This window comes from Mauremys reevesii, linkage group 1, assembly GCF_016161935.1.
Source record: "Mauremys reevesii isolate NIE-2019 linkage group 1, ASM1616193v1, whole genome shotgun sequence".
Lineage (NCBI taxonomy): Eukaryota > Metazoa > Chordata > Testudines > Geoemydidae > Mauremys > Mauremys reevesii.
The window spans coordinates 269810564-269831092 of record NC_052623.1 but is presented as its reverse complement, the minus strand read 5'-3'; the positions used below and the strand labels follow the sequence as shown (position 1 = coordinate 269831092).

The following is a 20529-nucleotide window of genomic DNA, read 5'->3' as shown; positions in this document are numbered from 1 at the left end:
TGTCTGACTGAGCTGGTGTGAAACTGACAACAAAGGGCAACGTGTGGGACCTGACCCTCAGCCGCTGCACCCTGTTCAAAGACCTGCTGACAGAACTGAAAAAGATCATGTACATGAGAGCAGGATTGGAGGGATCCACCTCCTGCATTCTAGATCTTTCACTCAGCGCTACCTAGAACAGACGTTAACTTTGTAAATAAATGGTTTCTTCACTTTCTAACAGTGACATTACCTGAGCCATTAATTATCCAATTCCTGTCCTAACTACAGAGTCCCCACACCAGCAACAACTTCCATCCCAACCCCCACCTCCCCAACTGCCCTACAACCAGGTCCATTCACAGAAATATACATCACTGCATGTGTCAGTGGGAGCACGTTTCCTGAGGAACCCAAGCAGAGTGTATAAGGCAGAGGAGAGAAATCACAGGCTGCGGCCACAGATCTGCTCGACATGATAGATCTCCTTGGGGCAGTCTGCAGATAGGATCAGGGGTGCTTCCTCCGTCACCACAACATCATCCTCGATGCGCACACCGAGGCCACGTAACCTCTCTGGGGCGGCCATGTCATCCTCGGGGATGTAGATGCCTGAGGGAAAGGAGGGAATAAAACCCCTCAGAAGAGCAGGATGAGAAGACACTACAGAATGCTCCCCCCCTTCACTGGCTCACATGGTGACGAGGGCAGGGCTGTGCACTGAGCAATACTGGAGGGGGTCAAACTGGAAGAGCTTTGTCAAGGAAAGTTTCTCTCATTCACCTCTGTTTGGGGCAGCTTCTAGCGGAAGGGGAGGTTTGAGAGCACTTCCCCGCTGCGTACAGACCCCCTGTATAAAAATATAAACCCTAACGCTTCCATTCAGACTTTCTGCATTTCTCGATGTCAGTGCTGCCTATATGAGAAGAGACACTGACAGTGCTCTGGGCAATGGGGGAGAAGGGCAGAGAAAAGAAAGTCAGCGTCAGAGACCAGTTTCTATTTGAGGGCTGCAAGCCCAACTGTAACGATCTGAAGGAAAGCATCCCAGTAGAATGCTTACTTTGTAAAAATTAAGGAACACGCATTGAGAGCTCACTCTTGCAACTGGCTAGTTCTGGTTATATGCTGGGCTGGTAATAATTCCCTGTGCTTTCTTAGTACACTATGTGTTTAACTCCATTGCAAAGCACCTCAAGCATTTTGGTCTGAATGTGCAGGGAGCTATGTAAAAGTATATTATATCATCATCAGTGTGACTTGTTACAGAATCAGGGTTGAAAGTATGTCCCTTTACCTGGCTCGATGGTTATCACCATGCCCGGCTGGAGTGGGAGCGATCGGGACATGTCTGGTGTGTCATGAACATCCATACCCAGGTAATGGCCCACATGATGCGGGCAGTACTTCCGAACAACCTAGCAGGAAGGAAGACACTGTTACTACAGCCACTGAACCTGGCCCCTGATCCTCCATCCCATCCTCCATCCCTGATCCTCCATCCCAATCATAGAAATGTAGGACCGGAAGGGACCTCAATAGGTCATCTAGTCCAGTCCCCTGTACTGAGGCAGGACCAAGTATTTTCTATTCTAGACCATCCCTGACAGGTGTTTGTCTAACCTGTTCTTAAAAACCTCCAGTGACAGAGATTTCACAACCTCCCTTGGTAATTTGTTCCAGTGCTTAGATATCCTTACAGTTAGGAAAGTTTTCTTATGTCTAACCTGAATTTCCCCTGCTTCAATTTAAGGACTTCTTGTCCTGTCCTCAGTGGCTAAAGAGAAGAATTTATCACCTTCCTCTTTATAACAACCTTTTACATACTTGAAGACTGTTATCATGAAGAAAAAAGAGAGGGAGGGTGGGAGGAACAGGATGGCTTGTGCTTGTCATAGGGTCTGTGCTCATCAATCTCATGCCAAAAGATCACTGGGGGCTTTCCTCCATTTCATGTTAGCTTGCAGGGGAACTGGGTGCTCATGAAAACAAATGATCTCTGGCTTGAGCCAAGCCTACAGCAGGCAGCTTCACTGCTGTCTGTCCTCAATAGAGTAGCCAAATCTCTTCACTCCTGGCCCGCACCCACCACATACTTCAGTCTTAGGGCCCCCCAAACAGCTCCGCCAATATAGTTCCGCTCTGACCTTCTGCATCCCTTGGATACTCCAGGCCTGGACCACTCTCATTAACAGAGCCTGCCAATTTGCAGCAAACTGTGCAGTGATTTTGTGATGTGGATAAAATGTTCTCTAAGAACTAGGCTTAGAATGCTGCACAGGTTTCACTTCATCCCTCCCTACAGTGCTTAACCGCACTGCATCACCCTAATCTCCTCCCACACCTAAGGATCTCATTGTAAGGAGGAATCAAAACATCTAATCCAACCTCCTGTTCCCCACTCCATCCCCTTTACATTTCTTGAGAACTGCTGATGCAATCTGATCTGGCTGTGCTGCCACCTGCTGAGAGAAACAGGCATCGTCTCCACTTGCTTCACATTTTTATTGGACATGTTCCTTCAGGGCTGTAACAACTGAGATAGCCATATCTCAGTGAGCCCCGAACCCAGGTTGCCAGAGCTTGCGCATGGATTGCCATACAGGTGGTCTTTCCTGCAAGGAGATAAGGACCAGATCTGGTTTGTGGATCCCAGGGTGAAGAGAATTAAAGTACCTTGAAGAAGTGGTTCTCAGTGGTGCTTTTCTTTAGGATCCCCAGCTCTTTCAGCTTCTGTCCCATAAGGCTCAGCATGAGGCTGTAGATGTTCTCCAGGCTCACACCTGGAGAGCAGAGGCTCAGGCAGGACTTCTGGATCTCCAGGACAGCCTGGTACAGCTCTGCTTGGGGATCAGTGAACCTGAAAGCCCGGGGAAAGTGAAGGAGGTCACATCTCAAATGGGAAGTTCCCAGGTCAGGTGCAGTTCTGAGTCAGGCACAGCTCAGTGCTGAAGCACTGAGAAGAGAATACAACGGCTGTCAATATGAAAGGGCTCACACAGTACTACTGAGGTCACCTCCTTCCCTGCTGTGGAGAGGGGACTCTTGGTCAGAATCCTTGGCCTGAAGCCGAGTAGGGCAAAGCTGCAGTTTCAAGGGAAGGACGTGAGCAAAGAGACACCGGAACCAACTCAACCATCACAGGGACATTTAATGGAACGTTCCTGACCTTAGACAGGCAGCCACTCACGCGTGGACTAAACACCTGCTCCCTTATGCCTCACTCGCATGCCCAGAGTCAGCCCCTGCACAAGGAAAGGCAAGACCCATCTCTGTAACCTTAGATTTGCCTTGGTAGATGCACTAAGGGGGGGAATAAAAAAAACTAACAATAACCATGTACATTCTTACAGTGACTGATAAGGAAAGACTGAGGAATACAGGTCCTCACCCTGAACGTTTGTTTTATGTAATTTTGGTTACTCTGAGATACCACAGTGATGGATACACTAAAATACTTACATAGACAGACAACGTGCACACACACTTATGGCTAATCACAGATTAATTTACCTATGCTCATACTCAACCACAATCCTCACACTCTCTCAGAGGTAACGCATAGCACATTTCCATCTGTGGGCATCCTACCTGCCATTGATGGGCCAGGTACGAGTGATGTCACTTACGTAGCAGGAAGACTCACATCCACCATCCAGTAAGACCATTTCTCCATCCTGGAGAAGAAAAGAAATATACCATGGTTCAGGCCAGCTGCTAAGCTTCCTCTGTGAAAGGGGCTCTCTCTGTGAGAGGCTGAACCCTGGGACGAGGGGATTCTTTTCCGCAAAGATGGAGTGCAGACTGGACTCCTCTCACAGAAAAGCATTTCAGGTCCCCCATGTTCAGATACGCAACAATGGCTGAATTGTTGAGTTACCCTGCCAGGTAGTCTTGAATGGTGCCAATACCTAGAAAGCCTGAGCTCCATTCCCCTGAACTATTCTGCACCCGGAAGGAGCCACCTTTATCCAAACAGGCTGGCGTCTGTGGTCATCACTTTACATCGGACAGTCTCCAATTGAGAGATCTCTTTTAACAGGAATTCTGTGATAATAATCAGGACTGAAAGGGTTTTACAGAGGAGATGAGAAAGGATTTGTCCGGTGCCTCTCGTGCATGGGCTCCAGAGAGGCAAAGGGACAGCTGAAGAGATCTAGCCCAGGGAATCATCTTTGTTACAGGATATCAGGAGACTCAACAGGTGTACTCCCTCTTGGACAGGACAGCGTTTTGGGACTGAAACCTTAAAACCATTTCTTTTATCTTCACTGCTCTCTCCTGGGATGGGGACTGCCCACAGCAGTGCAGAGAGAGATTCTGAGGTGCATCACGTCATGGGAAGCCAAGACGTTAGAACACATTCACATCCACTTTACCTTCTATTCACTTTAGTCAAATTCAGCCAAATGGCTCCAGTGCCCATCAAATGGCTCTCTGTCTCTCCCACAGAAAGTGACCATGTGCAAGCTCAGGGTCCAAGTATTGGAGAAACTGCCATGCCCTCCCCTTCCTTAAACGGGCTGCCAACCATGCAGTCAGTTCTGTAAAAACTTTGGGCCAAATTGCGTACTGACTTACATAAGTGCCATCCCAGTGATTTTACTGGCATTCCACAGCATGGCAGCCAGCACAGAACTTGGCCCCCCGACCACTGATCTCACAGTCAATGGGAGGGTGTAGTTCTCTGCACTGGGGGGAAATCCATGAGGCAGAATCTTAGATATTCCTGGTGGTTAGCTGCTATCAGTATAGGTAGATAAATATTATGAACATTTACATTAGTAGTTTGGACTCACTGCTAGTCTGACTTTCCATTTGGACTCCATTTTAAACCTCCCGTAAGCAATTGGTTAAATTATTTTAGTTCAATGTGGGATGATCCCCTGCTTGTTTTCTTGGGAATAATAAAATAAACTGCGTAAATGACAGAGAATTTTTTTACTGAAGACACTCAAGATCAGGGTTTGAATCTCTCATAAATGTCACTGTCAAAGGGTGACACTGGCCCTTTAAGCCCTGTGACTCATCTGCTGCTTCCCTGTTGGGATTAAGAGAAGGTACCTCGGCCATATCAATAGGGAGGAACTGAGAGGGTGGAAGAGTCAGTCAGGAAACGAGGCAGGCGAGAGCTGCCTGGGAGGGAGAGCTTGGCAGGTCAGAACAGCAAGAGGTCCCTGGAGGAAACTGTAGGAGGCTCCTGGGGGAAGGCTGAAGCCAGAAGAGCAGCAATAAGGGTTTGCTGGCTGACCTCCCCAAGCTAGAGATCCAGGGTCACAGGGCTGAAAGCAGCAGAGGGAGTTGTCTGCTGACTTCTAACCTGGAGAGAAGGAAAGGGCCAGAGACAACTGAAGGCTGGGGAGCACTGGTGGGCTCACCCACAAATGTCTCCACACTGAACTGCTGGAACAAGAGGGAGTCAGGGATGTTCCTCTGGTAAGGATGAACTCCTAGCAGAGAGGGTGTGGGAATTCCCACTGGGAAAAGTGGGTGGCTGTCCTCGTAAAAGGACAGTAGAGGATTGAAGAAGAGCTTGGGATTTTAAGGATGATATACATGCCATGTGAGAAATGGATGATGTTTTGGGACTTTTGTTTTGGACTATTTGCACTATTTTTGTAATAAGCAAGCCCCAAGGAGGAGGAGAATGAGGCGAGAGATTCATGACAGAGTTATTGGGGATTCTGAAGAGGGGAAACTGAGGCAGGTGCACCTGTTTGGCTGCTGGAGGATGTTCCAGGCAGGGCCACCCTCTGACAGTCTATGTCAAACATCCTGTTCCTGTAGAGACTGAGACAATGACAACACTACTTAAGTATTCTGTGAAGTAACTCCAAAACACTAAAAAGAGAACCTAGCAGTCTGAGATGATAGGATATTTTTATGGACTCAATTTTCATTCTATGGGAAGGGAAGTTTCTCTGGAACAAGAGGTCACTGTGGAGTCTAGCTTGGGAGCAGCCCCCCACACTTTAACGTTATTTGTGGCAATTTTTGAGTTCACCGGAATTGGTGGGAATGGCATGCTTTGCATGTGTGGTTGCCAAGGTGTTAACAGTGCTACCTGACACTGCCACCTCCTTCTTCCTCCGTTGTAAGGGAAAACCTTCTCCAAAATTGTAGGTGAGATGGCGGACTTAATTCTAGAGTGATTCAATCACATTTCCACATAGGAAATGCAAGTTCTCTAGAAGGAAGTGTCAAGAGAAGTTAGGATTTTCCTTGGGGATGTCTTCCAAACTAGACACACTGTCATGCCAGTTGGCAGAAAGGTACATCTCAGAGGAAAAGCAAAGCAAAGTTCTTGCTAATGATTGTATGCTCATGATAATCAGTTCCTCATAAAACTAATAAAAATGCTCTGAACTGATTTTATCACAAGCTGTTTGAGTTATGCTCGCAAGCCTGACCTTGACTGGCAGAGTAACAATAGAAGCCTTTTTTGCCACAATGATTGGTCTTATCATGGATGCATGTGTGTGAGAAGAACATTTCAAGGACCCAACTAGCACTCTCTCCAACAAAAGATTAAGCCAGGAAGGAAGCTCACTCCTACATAAATGAGGAGGCAAGATAATAGGCTCTACTGAAAAGTGAGTCCTAGATATAGTATAATAATGTAGTAACCTCCTCCAGAGAGTTGCATGAAGCTAAGACTGTTTTGTCAGAATTGCTGGAGAAGGAGTCAATGGTTTGGCATCCGGAAAACAAGGCAGACAGATTCACCAACAGCAAGTTAAAAAGACCCCAAAACATTTTCCCCTCCCTTCTCAGCCACACTAACTGGATTTAATTGGACTTCTTTCTGTCATAAAAAGAGCAGAAATTTGCTGCTGCAGCTTACTGTGCACCAAAGTAAAGCAAGACTGAAGAATTTAGGTAAGAGAGGAGAGGCCCTAGCATCCTTGTTACCACAACTTTGTCTTCAGTGTGACTGGTGCTACTCTCTCACTTTTACAATGTCAGAAACCCACCCAGCATTCTAGACTGCTGCACAGGAACTACAGAAATACATGATACAGGAGATTTGCAATCCTATGAGAGAAGCTCAGCATCCTTTAGAAAATATAGCAACGGGTGCATTAAAAGATAGATAGTGAAAAGGTAAGGATGGATTTGAAGTTGACCTTACTGCCAACATCAGATAACTATATTAGGTTCTCATCTCCTATTGCTGTGTAAATATTCTTTCATTCCACCCCATTTGTTTCAGCACTTGTCGTCACAACAGAGGCACCGAGGGTACAGCTGGACCTCATGTAACCAATGGTCAGGGGCTGGTAAATGGACACAATATCAGTACACTGGAGTTTAAACTCATGGAAGACATTTGATTTACCTTGATAAGCTGGTTGTTTTTTATATAGTGCAAGGTGTTGGACCTGTTGCCACCAGCGACCACAGGTGGGTAAGCCAAGATGTCAGCCCCTCGTGCCCGGCATTCAAATTCAAACTGGAACAATTCAGAGAGAAGCCCATTAGTTCCGGCACAGTAAACAACTGTGCTGGGCAACCATAGCTCCTGCCCCTACGGCCATTCTCTCTGTCTATGCAGAAGGCAGTAACCCAGAAGAAAATGAAACCGAGAACAGCATTTCCTGAATGAAAACAGCCCAGGGTTCCACACAATGGCAGAAGATGATGCAGAATAGTCATTTTTCACAGAAGTGTCTGGAACCCAGTGTTTGGTCTCATAGAAGAGCTCTCTGTCTGAGTTTGTAAATGCTACAGCAATGATGTTTTAATACATTTTTGTGGGGATTTGTGCATTTTAAAGCATTGCTCTCACTTCCCATACAACTAACAAATTTTTGAAGTTCTTCTTTATCTAGCGTTGGGAGGTGTTTTAATTCCAAAATACCAGCTAACTTTTAGATCAATATCTATTTTTGTGACCCTGTTTCACTACCTGATTAAGAGAGTGCCCTATCTTACATCAGAGCAGAAGACATCAGCAGATTCAGACAGGTTATGCCCAACTATTGTGCCACAATGATGAAAGAAATCCCTGCTCCTCTTCCTCCAATGCTGAAGCAGGTAATACAGTGAGTCTGACAGTTAATGTACTCAGACGTAAGAGCTATACAAGTACAAAAAGTAGCATTACCAAACATATTTTAAAATTTGCCAATTTGTGTGGGACAAAATGCTCCACGATACCCACAATATAAATGCTTTGGGTAGCGAATTGTATAGTACAGATCTGGGTGGAGGGTGGTTTTTAAAATTGCATCTTAAATTAAATCAGCGTCTCTAAGAGAAGTCTGTACTACTGATCAGCACAGTCAGACCCCTCTCAACTCAGACATCAAAGGCCACATCCTGCTTGTCTTGCTCAAAGAGGCAGTCCTGCTAAAATCTCTAAGACTATTTGGATGAGAAAAGTAATCAGGATTTGGTCCTCAATTTGTAATGTATAGGTATTCTGAAAATCCTTTTGGGAAGCATTTGTTTCAGGGAAAGGTCTAATTTTTTTTGCATGTTTGTACGTTAGAGGGTTATTTCAGAGGAGAAGATATTGTAATTTTGCATAGAACTGTGCAGGTAGTTTGTAATTGTAATTATTTTGGGATTAATTTTGTACATATGTAGAAGGGGTAATAAACTAAACTGTAAAAAGATTTAAGATCACATCACTTGCTATTTGGGTATATTCTGGGTTCAAACGCTAGAGAAAAGGCATTACCAGTGGACAAACTGGATATTCACTACATCTTGCAAGGGGCAGGGGGTGTAAATATTCAGAATCCCCCAGGACTGAATCTAGTGTAAAAGTAGAAGTTCATGGAGGTTGGATCTTGGCACTGCTGGGTAGCATACATCCAATATTAATCTCTCCAGACATGCAAAGAGAGAGCTGTACAGGCAAAGAAATTTCTTAGCCGAAACAACAACAGGAAGTACATCAGTGTGGAGAGCAATGAAATCCTAAACGGGAAAGCCTTATTCCTCACTGGAAAACTCTCTCCCTCCTTCTCCTACACATTCCTGGCTCTTCTCTAACCTTTCCCTCTTAGTGATACCCTATATTACAATCATTAGGATACAGATTATATCTGACATTAATAGTTAACAATACCTTAAAGAACACTTATGCCTTGTCTCTGTACTATACTGTACTAACCCCATTAGTAGTTCCACATAATTGACAAAAGTCAGATGGCAGTGATGTATCATTTGCTTTTCATACCTTGCACAAGGAAGGGAGAATGGAAGAGCCTGTGGATCTTCACTAAAGCCTCAGACATAAACCCAGAATTCCCTGTTTGTCACACCAACAATTTTCCGCTTATGCTGACTTTCCTCCAGTCTCACATTACTTGAAGTGTATTATGACATTCTCCTCATCATGCACACTGCCAATTCACCTACACCCACATGCACTGCGAGTTCTCTTCTCTACAGCACACACCACAGACTCTGGATTCAGCCCCCATTTTTCATTTTGTTTTGTTTCTTCTCTCATTCTGTCTCCTTTATTTGTTTCTATTTCTTTATTCATTGAATCTTTTTGTCCTTTCCCCCGCTTATTGCTGCTTCCCTCGCTACCACACTGACTAGCATTCCACCCCAACCCCCCAGGTGAGAAAGTCACCTCCAGGAATACTCTCTGCCCTGCTACAGCACTTGTTGCACTTTAAAAGGAACGGGATAGGCTGCTATAGCTTCAGAGACAATTTTTATCAAACATATGGGAGGTTCTGAAAAATGCATGATCCAGTTTATAGAATGTCCGGCACTTCCTTACACAAGTATTTTTTAAAGCACCCTTTAGATTTGCAGTAACCCTTCCAGAAGCTACAACCCCACTCATCTTGCTCTTCTGAAGCAAAGGCACTGAAACAAAGAGCCTTCTGAGAAAGATGTGTAACCCACACTTGCAGTGTCAGTCACTTTCTAGTGGTTAATCCACATAAGACGTTAAGAGTTTACTATAGCTATCAGCTTAGGGAGTTACTCCTTTAGCTCAATGGGTAAAAAAATCCAGCTTTTAGTATCAAAGGTCCCGGGTTGAAAGCCTGCTGGTTGCCCATGTTCTGCTGTTCTGTTGCTATAATTCAAAGGCGTAGACTTGACAGAGCTGCAGCTGTTGGGGAATATCATAGGCATGTCAGAGGAACCAGAAAAGTTGGGCGAGAAGGGGCTTGGATTCTACTCACAGCTCTGCACCCCTATCAGCCACAGGCAGCTCTCAGATCCTTTTACTCTTCCTGGAGAAATAAACAATACGCTGCCCTACCTCCCCAGAACCATCCACAGCCCAACAAGGTACTGACCTTAGCATACAGAAATGCTTCATCCACTGGGAATTTGCTGGCAAACATTGTCTCTATAAAAGCCTGTCAAACAACAAAATAGATCTTTCATTAGCATGGGATCTGAAGGGGAGGGAAGAGTCTCCTTTGACTTCACTTTCCTTGACATTAATATTCAAGGTAATGAAGGATGTAAAGAAAACTGGACAGTCCCTCTTTCTCACCCTGGTCTGTAATACAGGAACCAGAGGAAAATAGCAAAAGAAGGGGGAAAGAATAGTATGAGGAAGCAGGGGAGACGTTGGGAGCACAAGAAAATATCCTTGTTCTGGAGTGGATACCATTTTTAAAAGACATCAAACATGTAACAACTCCTTGGTTGTCTTGACTGGAATTACGTCAAGGTTGAGCACTCCAGCAGTTCTAGAGCAGGCCTCATACCCCTTGTGATATGGGGGAGGGAAGTAGAGTATGGTTAACAGGGAGATCAAGAAATTGTGCCTCCACGAAGGGAGATCAGGCAAGACTAAAGTTACCACTCCAGCCCAGCTGAATTTGACCCAGTTTCCTTTTACATGAGTGTACCAGTCCATTCTACCCCACACTCAAGAAATGCTGCCTTTGTTTTCTTGATGGGGTCACATCCCATACCTGTGATGTCACCCTTCCAGCAACCTTCATCCTCTCGATCTCTGCAGGGGATTTGATCAGCCGGAGTTGTTGTACTAGGTGATGAATAGCTCGGACGCTGTTTTTGCTCCCAGCTTTGATCTCGGCCAGAGGCTGCAGGTAGTCAGAGTGGAGCTGTGTGTGCACTGGCTTTTCAGAATCATACCAAACCATGTTTGAGTCACCTGAGACACATAAAACAGACACAGACTAAGATTAAAGATGTTTTGTGGTCACTGTATGAGTGAACTCCTCCTAGACTAGAAAAAGCTGAAGATGTGACATGTCATCTGAGAGGTAATTTCCCCTAGATTTGTAATATGGCCTCATACTTGACATGTGACCTCAGTGTAACACGGTATTAAAGATCTCTTTATATCTTAGCAGGTTAGTAACATGCAAATAATCAAGTCTATCTGGGTTTTGTAGGATTTAATAATAGTTTATGAATTTAAAAGATTTACTCAATAAGTAAATATCCATGTCTATAAATATTACGTTATTTTCCCCATATGCATTTTGTCTTCAGAGAGAAAGCTGCACTAGTGGGATAAAGTAAACTGGGGGGAAATGTTTCATGACAAAAACATAACCTTGCAAGACTGCATAATGAGAATTTAGATTCCTGAGCTTAGATGCCCTGTTTGATCACAAAGGAGAACCCATAAGACAAATCCACCTCTTGTCCATGACTAGCTGGGGCAGCGGTCAATAGAACTTATGTTTTGGGATGGATTGTTTGGAAATGCCCCGTCTCCGGCCTTCCACTGAAGTGAAGTTCCTCAGGAAGAATGTAATTATCCACATTGAAATCTGCCTAGAACATTGGGATCAGCAGCACCCAGGTTTTTTCATGTTTTTTTAAACATAATGATATAGACAGAGAAAAAGAAAGAGGAGAGGTTAAGATAGGGGTGGAACACCCCTTACCTTCATCAAAACATTTCTATGGAGACCCCAGAAGACACTAACAAAAACCATTTGCTTAACAGAGATAGTCATCTAATACAGGGGTTTTCAACCTTTTTCTTTCTGAGGCCCGTCCTCAACATGCTATAAAAACTCCAGGGCCCAGCGGGGAGGACTTGGGGCTCCAGGCCAGGGGTAGGATCATTGGGCAAAGGCATAGTGCGACTTCTATTTTGGAGGGGCAAGGGCTGGTGGGGCTTGGGCCATCTCCGCATAGCAGGGTCCAGGGAGGAAGCACCACCTCCACTTCCTGACTCACCTCAGCAGGGCACCCACCTGTCTGGGATGTGGAGGGGACACAACCAAAAAATATAAATCAAAGGGGGAACTCAGCTCAAAGTTTGAAAACCGCTCAGGGTTCAGGCAGGGCGTAGCTCAGAGTGCAGGTAGGGGGCAGCCAGGGGCTGTGTACAGACAGGAGGTAGCTAAGGGTGCAGGTAGGGGGTAGCTACGGACTATAGGTGAGTAGGAGAATAGCTCAGGTTGCTGGGAAGGGGGTAGGGTGGGGCAGTAGCTCAGAGTGCAGGCAGGGGGTAGCTAGGGACTATGTGCAGGCAGGGGGTAGCTCAGGGTGCAGGCACAAGGATAGCTAGGGGCTGTGTACCAGGAGGGTTCTCCCTGCGTTAGCTGCTCCCCCTGCACTGGCTGCTCCCTGAGGGCTCTGCTGGCCCCCCAGACCCCAGCGGCTCTCATCAGCTACATGAGCAGTCAAAGGGGGCTGGGAGCTGAGGAGCAGCCGCAACCCCAGGCACCAGCAGCAGAAGGGGAAATACCACAGCTGCCCGCTCCATGCCACCACCAGCTAGAGAGCAGCTGCCCCACACTGCCTGGCTCCAGCTTCCCGCCTGCTACCTGGCCAGAAGGCAGGGCCTGAGGAGGGCTGGGGTAGAGGAGGAAGTGTGTGTGCGCGCGCCCCACTCTGGGTAAGGCACTGCAGCTTGGGAGGGCAACAACCTTGTGCCCTCCCAACTCTGCCCATGGGCTCAGGGCTTTTGCCTACATTGGGGCTTCAGCCCCACTGCTCCCAGATTCAGCCAAGGGAGGAAGAGAGCTTAGGGCTTCAGCCCTGCTGTGGAGCTCCCAGCTACAACCCCACCACTCCTGGCTTCAGGCCCGGGGGGAAGGCGCCGGGGATCAGGGCACTGGGTTTCAGCCATGGGGCCCCGCAGTCCCCCTGAAAGGGCTCACGGACTGCCAGGGGGCCACGGACCCCACAATGAGAACCGATGATCTCATAAAGATGGAGCAGAATTATACTTAATCGATTTGGGCACATTTTGGGAGGTTAAGACAGGAGGCTGTCTAACAAGAGTGATCTTTATAAGCATCACTGTGTAATAGAATCTGGTATGATGCAGCAAACATACCACACACAACCCAGGAAATGAAGAGTTGTGAAAGTGGGTTTGTGTATCACCACATATGGTTTTTAAAGTGAATTTAATGCAGGTGAAGATGCTGGGCTGAGAGCCTTTAGAGACTGGAGTCCTCTAGTAAAGACCAATACAGTATGGGCAGCAGCAGCGCAAGCATCCCACAGGCAACATCTGTGCTAACGTACCGCCCCTGTAACATGGAAGGGCCATGTTAAGGGGAGAGGAGGAAGGTCAGTCTCTCTGGCCCAATGATTACTTAATTTCTCATGACACTGACAACAAAGGACCAATTACAGCCCCTTTTGTGTTCAGTGATATCAGTTCATTAGTACCTGGATACAGACCACTAACCCACAAACCATTAAAGATCCACATACACAGGGTTTTTCTGTCATACTGAACTGGGGCCAGATTACAACCAGTAGCTTAGACATGAAAATCTCTTCCCATTCCCAGTGTCATGTGCCTTCCGATACGGGGTCTGGTTGGAACCAGTGACAGAGAACGCTTCCCAGTCTTGTGTCATCCAGTCCCTATAACCTGGGTTCCATCTCATCTCGTTTCCATTACCTTTCAGTTTGGTCACCAGGTGTCTAATCTCCTCTATGGGGTAAGCTTCATCCACTCCTGTCAAAGCTACTGCCCCATCTGTACCCGATCGTGGCCCATCCCAGAGCTCTCGGCTTGGATCTCGCCGTGGTACAAATAGCATGGCCTTGTGGGATGGCAGTGCCTTGCCAGGCAAACTCTGCAGCACCAGGATGCTGTCAGGCTCCTGGAAGCCACAAAGGTACAGGAAGTTGGTGTCCTGGTGGAAGGTGTATGGGATGTCGTTGCTCATGTAGTAGGTGGGGTTGGATAGCAGAATCACTGTGTGGTCCACCCCACCCCATTCTTGCGCCTCTTTGTTGATCAAAGTCATTAGCTTGTGTCGGCGTAGAGCATATTCCACCTGTGACAATCCTGGTGTTACCTCCCCTATGAATGAAAAACAAAATGGATGAAGTAACATTCTGATCTCATAATCACCATCAGCCGCTCCTGTTCAGGGCTCGCCTTAAAACTCCATGCTATCTCCCTAACCTCATACACCCCACTCCACTGCTTTTCCATTCCTCTGATCATTCTGACCTCAGAACCCACTTTCCACTGCCTTTTTGACCTCAGATATCCACATCCTTGGTTCACTCTGTTCCTACACTGTGCAGGGGAAAAGACTGTTTTAAACCAATTAACTTTACTGCCCTAAACTTCTGGGCAAAGGTTTTGATCAAGCAGCCTTAGACAAAAACCCAAAGCATTCTGGGAGCAAACTAAAGGCAGACAACAACTACGGGGCAGGGGAGGGGGAAAAGTGGTGGCAAAGCAAGCTAAACTTTAACCCTGTTGGAAACCACCAGCTTTTATGGCATCTGGACATTGAACAGAACACTATGGTGCTAAGTCTAGTGTTAATTTCATCAGATAAGGTTGTATTTGGACAGACGTTCTGGTGCCATGTGAAGTCATATATTAGTTCTAAAGTGTAAAAGGCAAAGTCAGTTTTACAGGTACCACATGAGATCAATCAGAGACAGAGAGATTGTCCTTGAATATTTAACCAATCAAGGGGCTCAATTTAGAAACAAGCCAAGCCTTCCAGGATGATGTCAGAGTGTTTGACTGAGCAAAGAAAACTCCTCCATAAAAGACCTAATTTCTCCCAGTGATTAATAAGGTGGGATCTGTTGAACATGAAAAGGAGCTACACTTCCAGTGATGCCAAGGATACAAATTCTCTCTCAGAACTTCACATTTTACCATGCTTCACAAGCAAAGAATAAGAAGTACTCTACACAGAACAAGAGACTGTCACTGAAACCTGAAACCAGAGGACACAAGAACAGCCTAAGTATTTTAAAAATACCAGAGACTAGTTTAACTATGATTTAAACTAATATTATGCAAGTCTTAAAGGGTACTTTGGCTAATGTCCTTCCTATTTTTTTTTTAATATCTATTTCATATTCTAATGTCTATTTTCATACTTCTTTTCCTGTTTGCTATACTATGGAATAATTCCAACTCATTGTGAGGTATTAGCTCACTTGGCAGTCTCCTTCAACAACTGCTTTTTTTAAAAAAAATTGCATTTGTGGTTTCTAGCCAGAGGAGAATTTGGGGGAAATAATTTTTCTGAGGAAACGGACTTTGAAAAATTAGTGTTTCACTTTCATTAAATTCTAAGTTTTAGGGCAAAAAAAACATATCTTAAAACCTCTCTGGTCTAAGAAACTTCACATTGGTTTTATTCTCTTCTATTCCTAGAAGAAGTAACGTGCACGATCTATTTCTTTTATGGTCAGATACTGAATTCTGGAGTGATCCACTATGGAATTTTGAAATTCTGAATGCTCTCTCTCATTCCAGTGGGCTTCATACATGTCACTGCAAGTTTGGTGATGTTTAAAAGTTGTTTGTAGTGGCTGATGCAATTTGGGAGTTCCACTGGCATTACAGCTGTACCAACGGAGTTTGTAAACTCCTTTAGCCTTAACTATTCATTTTTAGGCTTTCAGAATGACTGAAAATATTCAATTATTATTTTAAATAAATCAATACCCATTTACAATCCTAGCTGTTTTAGTAATTTTTGTGAATTCTTAACTATTCGATAAACTTATTTTTTCCCCCAATACCAGCCTTGATTATGAGGGAACTGTTAACCAATAACAGAATTCTTAGCTTTATACACCATGTCTTTTCTAGATTGTAATAAATTAAAAATATATTTTTACTCTTATAAATCTGCTTAATGCCTTACTTCTTTCACATACTCACTTTCACTGATCTCCAGCACACCTTTCTGACCTCACAATGGTGCACCAACTTAATCTGCTCTCCTGTTCCCTACTGTACTTCTCCAAGTTTAGAGTCACCTATGCCGGTGTCTTCCTTTCTTCCTTCTACACACCCTTCTATAGTTGGGGGAGAGGAGGAAAGTGCTCTTTAAATGTGTGCTGTCCTGTTTATCTGGAATTCTGCTTCCCAACCCCTTCTTCTGAGCCATATCCCCTCTTTAAATCTCACTTCTTAAAACCTTCCTTTTCTCTTTGATTCACAGAGTATTGTCTATGAAACATTTTTGTGATACAGAGTGTGCAAAGGACTCTAAAAATGAATTAGATTATACTGGCAGGATAGCCAGCTAAGGAAGTGCCACTGACAGAAAAGGTCTATAGTACTTGTGTCTGTGGCAAGAGGAAGATTGCATCGAAAGGAAAATAAGTCTGGAATGTGTCAATCTATGGATTAGGGTATAGGAACTTAGCCTCTCTCCAGAACCATATGCTGTCTCAGAACAGAGAATTCCACAAGGAATAAAATTACTGGAATAAAGTAAATATAAATGATAGTGCCAAGCTACAGACCCGTTTATATGATGCAGGCAACTAAGGTACTTCCTCAGAGAAACACATGACGGGTGCCACTAGTTAACTACCAATGGCTCAGGATCCTTACCTGGTTTGAGAAGGTGCGGATGTGTGAAGGAGCTGGGCTGGCCCAGGTACCTGTTTGGAATCTTCCTCTGCTGGGCAGGCTGGATGGAAAATCTCCGAAGGAAACAGGACTTGCAGCCTAAAGAAAAAGAAATGCACCGGTATAAAGATGAAAGACCTTTCCAGGTATCATACAGCAAATTTATATATCCTCTAAAGAGCTCACTCTTAGCACTGTTCATCCCACTTTTCTTGCAATGATAACTCTCCTTAACCTTTCAACTTGTTACTTGCATAGCTGACTATAAAACCATTAAAATACAAACTCAAATAATGATTGATTTACAGATGAAATAAATATAGCAAAGTTATAAGCATGGACTAGGATGAATAAATTACATAAAAAGTTAAGGTACATTGGAATTGACAAACCAGTGACTGCATGCTTGTAAGAGGAGAGTTGTGCTGGTTTGTGTGTGATTAAGCTCCTCTATCTGTGCTTGATGGGCATGCAGGAAAAATGAAATGTTTAATTTACCCACGGAAAAAAGAGACTGCACTAGCTCCAGCACTGTCAATCAAGCTCCCCCACCATCCTGCCAATATGCTTTGATCATGTCCTCAAAGGCCCATCTTATGGGAGAAAGAGTAATTCAGTTTTTATGGCCTTTGCAATCAATTTTTGTACTGAGACTGCCAGTGAGTGTCATCGCCGTATTCATATGGAGGCTGCCTCAGAGTCTCCAGTTAGTACTTAACTAAGTTAGTTACTGTCATCCTAAACTGAACTGGAACTAGTCATTCAGAAGTGAACATCTCCATAGCCTATTCCCAATCTCAAGAGCCAGTCACACTGGCAAAACAGACAACTACAATAAGAACTAGCAGCGTGCCGAGAGGTTGGGGAACTGCATAGGGAGAAAGGAACAAGATAACTTTAATATCATTGAATATCCCTCATCATCTATTTATCCTCAAAACAACTTTCTAGATTTGGATTTTTAATTATTTTAGCAAGTCTGTATCACAGTCTTTCACTACCGAATAACTACTGTGGTGCCTGGCTACAAGACTGCCAAATGCTAGCGGGGACTTAACTAAATAATTGAGCTCCCCAGTCACAGTCACCTCCTGCACTCAGCAACTAGACCCTCTGACCTTAATTCTTTACATCACTCAGGCTTGATCTACACCAGAGTCGAGGTAAGGCATCTTACGATGACCTAATTATGTCAGTGTCTACACTACAGCCTTGCTCCTGCAGATTTAAGTGCCCTATTACACAGACATCATAACTCCACCTCCATGAGAGACGTAGGGCTTAGTTAGCGTCTAGACAGACACTGCGGGTTACTTATATTGACTGTTGGCTGTCATTCTTGTCAATTTTACAACTCCATGGAACAGTTAAATTGACAAGAAAGCCGGGCTGTCACCATGGGGCATGTGGGAGGTCCAGCTAGAAGCCAGTTGCCCCCCAGACTCCCCACTCGCAGCCAGGTTGCATGCACCCTGCTTCTGACTCCCCACCTGGCAGCTCCCCGCAGAGAGCCCAGGAGCCACCTGGATTTCAGGTGCAGAGCTCCCCACCAGGAGCCCAGGGGGGCAGCCAGAATCCTAGCAGCAGGGAGCGGAGAGCCCGGGGGAGGGCGGGGGGGGAGAGAGGAGGGGAGGGGAGGAGCTGAGAGCCTGGGGGTGGGAGGAGAGGAAGGGGGAAGAGGCTCCTAGCAGGGAGCTGCCTGCACTGCCCCTCTTAAGTCAGGGAAGTGCTTCTAGTGGGGAAGTGCACTACTGAGAGAAGGAGGGTAGTGTGGACATGAACTACCGCAGTAATGATTGGTGGTTGTAAGTCGACCTAACATAGGCGGATGTAAGTTTCTAGTGTAGACATGCCCTCAAGCAGTGCCCATTATAAGGTCCTATTATACCGCTAGAGTAGTATTAAGGAACCTGGTTATGGAATTTAGGTTCACAAAACTACGGCGCTCAGGGGGCCAGAAAAATCCAGACCCAAGCACCATAGCTATGCTGACCAAATCCCTCATGTAGATGCAGCTAAGTGAACAGAAGAATGCTTCCATCAACCTATCATTGCTCGTGAGGGGTTCCTACAGCAATGAGATTAACCCCTTCCCTCACAATAGGCTGTGTCTACACTATGGGGTTATATCATCATAGCTACAGCATTGTAGCTACACCACTATACTCTCCATAGCATAGATGAGGTCTATGTCTACACTACAGATTCTACCTCAACACAGCTATCCTGGAATAGCCCCCTAGTGCAGTACTGGGTCGTGGGGTGTAAGGCACTAGGTTGCCGGCTCTGGTCAGCACTGCTGACTGGGCCATTAAAAGTCCCACCAGCAGTGCTGCCTGGCTAAGGAAGCTAGTCCCTATTTGTTCTGACACTGCGCTGCACCCTGGAAGAAAAGCTTTTGGTTTTTTGATTGGGCTTATTCCTCAAGTCTTTGCAAACTAAATACTGCGTCATTGTGCAAGTGGGAGTACCAGGAAGCAAAGCTAACTAGTCTTTATTCATTCTCCAAGCTAAGCACAAAGGCCCAGATTCTCAAAGGTTTCAATGGGAGTTAGACTCCTAAGTACCTTTGAGGAGCTGAACCTAAATGTACATAAATATAAAGCATAAAGGATAGACACAAAAATTTGACTTTTAAAATCTTTCAATTTTACTAAAGTTCTTTCCTTATCTATGTTACTAAATACATTTTTCAAAAATATGATTCTTGCCCTGCCAGCAGCCTTTTAGTGCTTGTAATGTGCTTCGACACCTTTTATGCATGTGCTGTATAAGTAAGGCCCGGATCCCTCAAGCATCTCTGTGCAGCTGCAGGAGTATGCCAAAAACTGATACTTGGTTTTAACAGTCTTCTAAAATGAGAAGTAAAACACATTTTTAAAAAGCTTTCAGCAACACTTTGTTTTGTATTTCAGTGGATATCCTAGTTTTACAAACCTTGGAATTTTCAACGTTGAAAGCAGGAGTGAGGTACATGTATTTCCCTTAACACCAATTTTACCAATAAAAAGAAAACAGATATTTGACTCACATTATTTGTCACAAAAAGGGAATTAACGTGTGCATTAATGACATCTTGAACATCTGGTGATTATTATTTCTACACAGCACTACACATATACATATACAGGATCCCTGCCTCACAGCCCTTACAGTTAACTGTAGTTAGATTCCCCCTCAAGTGTCTATTTTACACTTTATCGTAACAATCAACTGTGTTGAACTGGGTTATTAAAGATTCAGTGGAAAGGCCAAACAGTCTCTGGGTCCTTAAATGCATGGAGTAAAACAGGTGGGGGAAGTGGGAGGCCAGACACAGGCCATAGAGCGAGGAAGGGGGCACCTCGCAGCAGTGAGTGACAGGCCCCCAGGAGGGGGAGAGATTCGCCATGAAAAGGAATTAAAGTCTCTGACCTGATAAGCTGCACAAGCCCTTCACAGCCGGGATAAGCCTCTGAGCTGGGAGCCAGAGCATGGCTGCGCCCCGCGCAGGGACCGCGCTACTGCAGGGCGCCTCGCTCTGCACGGAAACCAGCGCCCCACATCCCCTGCTCTGCTGCGGCGGCTGCCATCCCCACCCCCACGCATGGCAGCGCTCCCAGCCCCCAGCGGCCTCGCATACACCACTTGCACATTCCGGGGCCTTCTGAGCAGGCAAGCTGGCTGATTACGTCATCTACAAGCGCCCATTCCCCGGCGGGTTCCAGGCCTTAGGTGACCACACAAACCGCCGCCGGCCTATAAAGCAGGTGCGTCAGGCG

General features: G+C 45.4%; 1 protein-coding gene across 4 annotated transcripts; it reads right to left on the bottom strand.

The window, feature by feature from the left end:
- Positions 1-366: 366 nt before the first annotated feature.
- On the bottom strand, positions 367-20382 carry LOC120372429 (xaa-Pro aminopeptidase 3-like). Of its 4 annotated transcripts, none has more exons than XM_039489574.1 (11): positions 19706-19759; positions 19521-19620; positions 16751-16867; positions 13820-14227; positions 10887-11089; positions 10257-10319; positions 7319-7432; positions 3571-3656; positions 2656-2839; positions 1277-1397; positions 367-591 (listed from the first exon to the last, which is right to left on the bottom strand). In XM_039489574.1, the coding sequence occupies exons 1-11, from the start codon at positions 19742-19744 to the stop codon at positions 425-427; spliced, it is 1602 nt and encodes a 533-aa protein (XP_039345508.1). In that variant the 5' UTR covers positions 19745-19759; the 3' UTR covers positions 367-424. The 4 variants fall into 4 exon arrangements, with proteins under 4 accessions (XP_039345508.1, XP_039345520.1, XP_039345515.1 ...); XM_039489586.1 differs by lacking the exon at positions 19521-19620 and adding an exon at positions 16070-16206 and having other exon boundaries at positions 19706-19721; XM_039489581.1 differs by lacking the exon at positions 7319-7432.
- Between the last annotated feature and the right edge of the window lie 147 nt (positions 20383-20529).

What these genes read in the sequence shown, in the direction of transcription:
- LOC120372429 (XM_039489574.1), bottom strand. Translation starts at nt 19,744, where the DNA reads ATGTACCTCACTCCTGCTTTCAACGTTGAAAATTCCAAG. An exon ending in CCTGGTGACCAAACTGAAAG is followed by an intron (nt 11,090 to 13,819) that starts GTAATGGAAACG and finishes TATGTGTCTCAG; the next exon opens with GTGACTCAAACATGGTTTGG. An exon ending in ACCTGGCCCATCAATGGCAG is followed by an intron (nt 2,840 to 3,570) that starts GTAGGATGCCCA and finishes CCGGGCTTTCAG; the next exon opens with GTTCACTGATCCCCAAGCAG.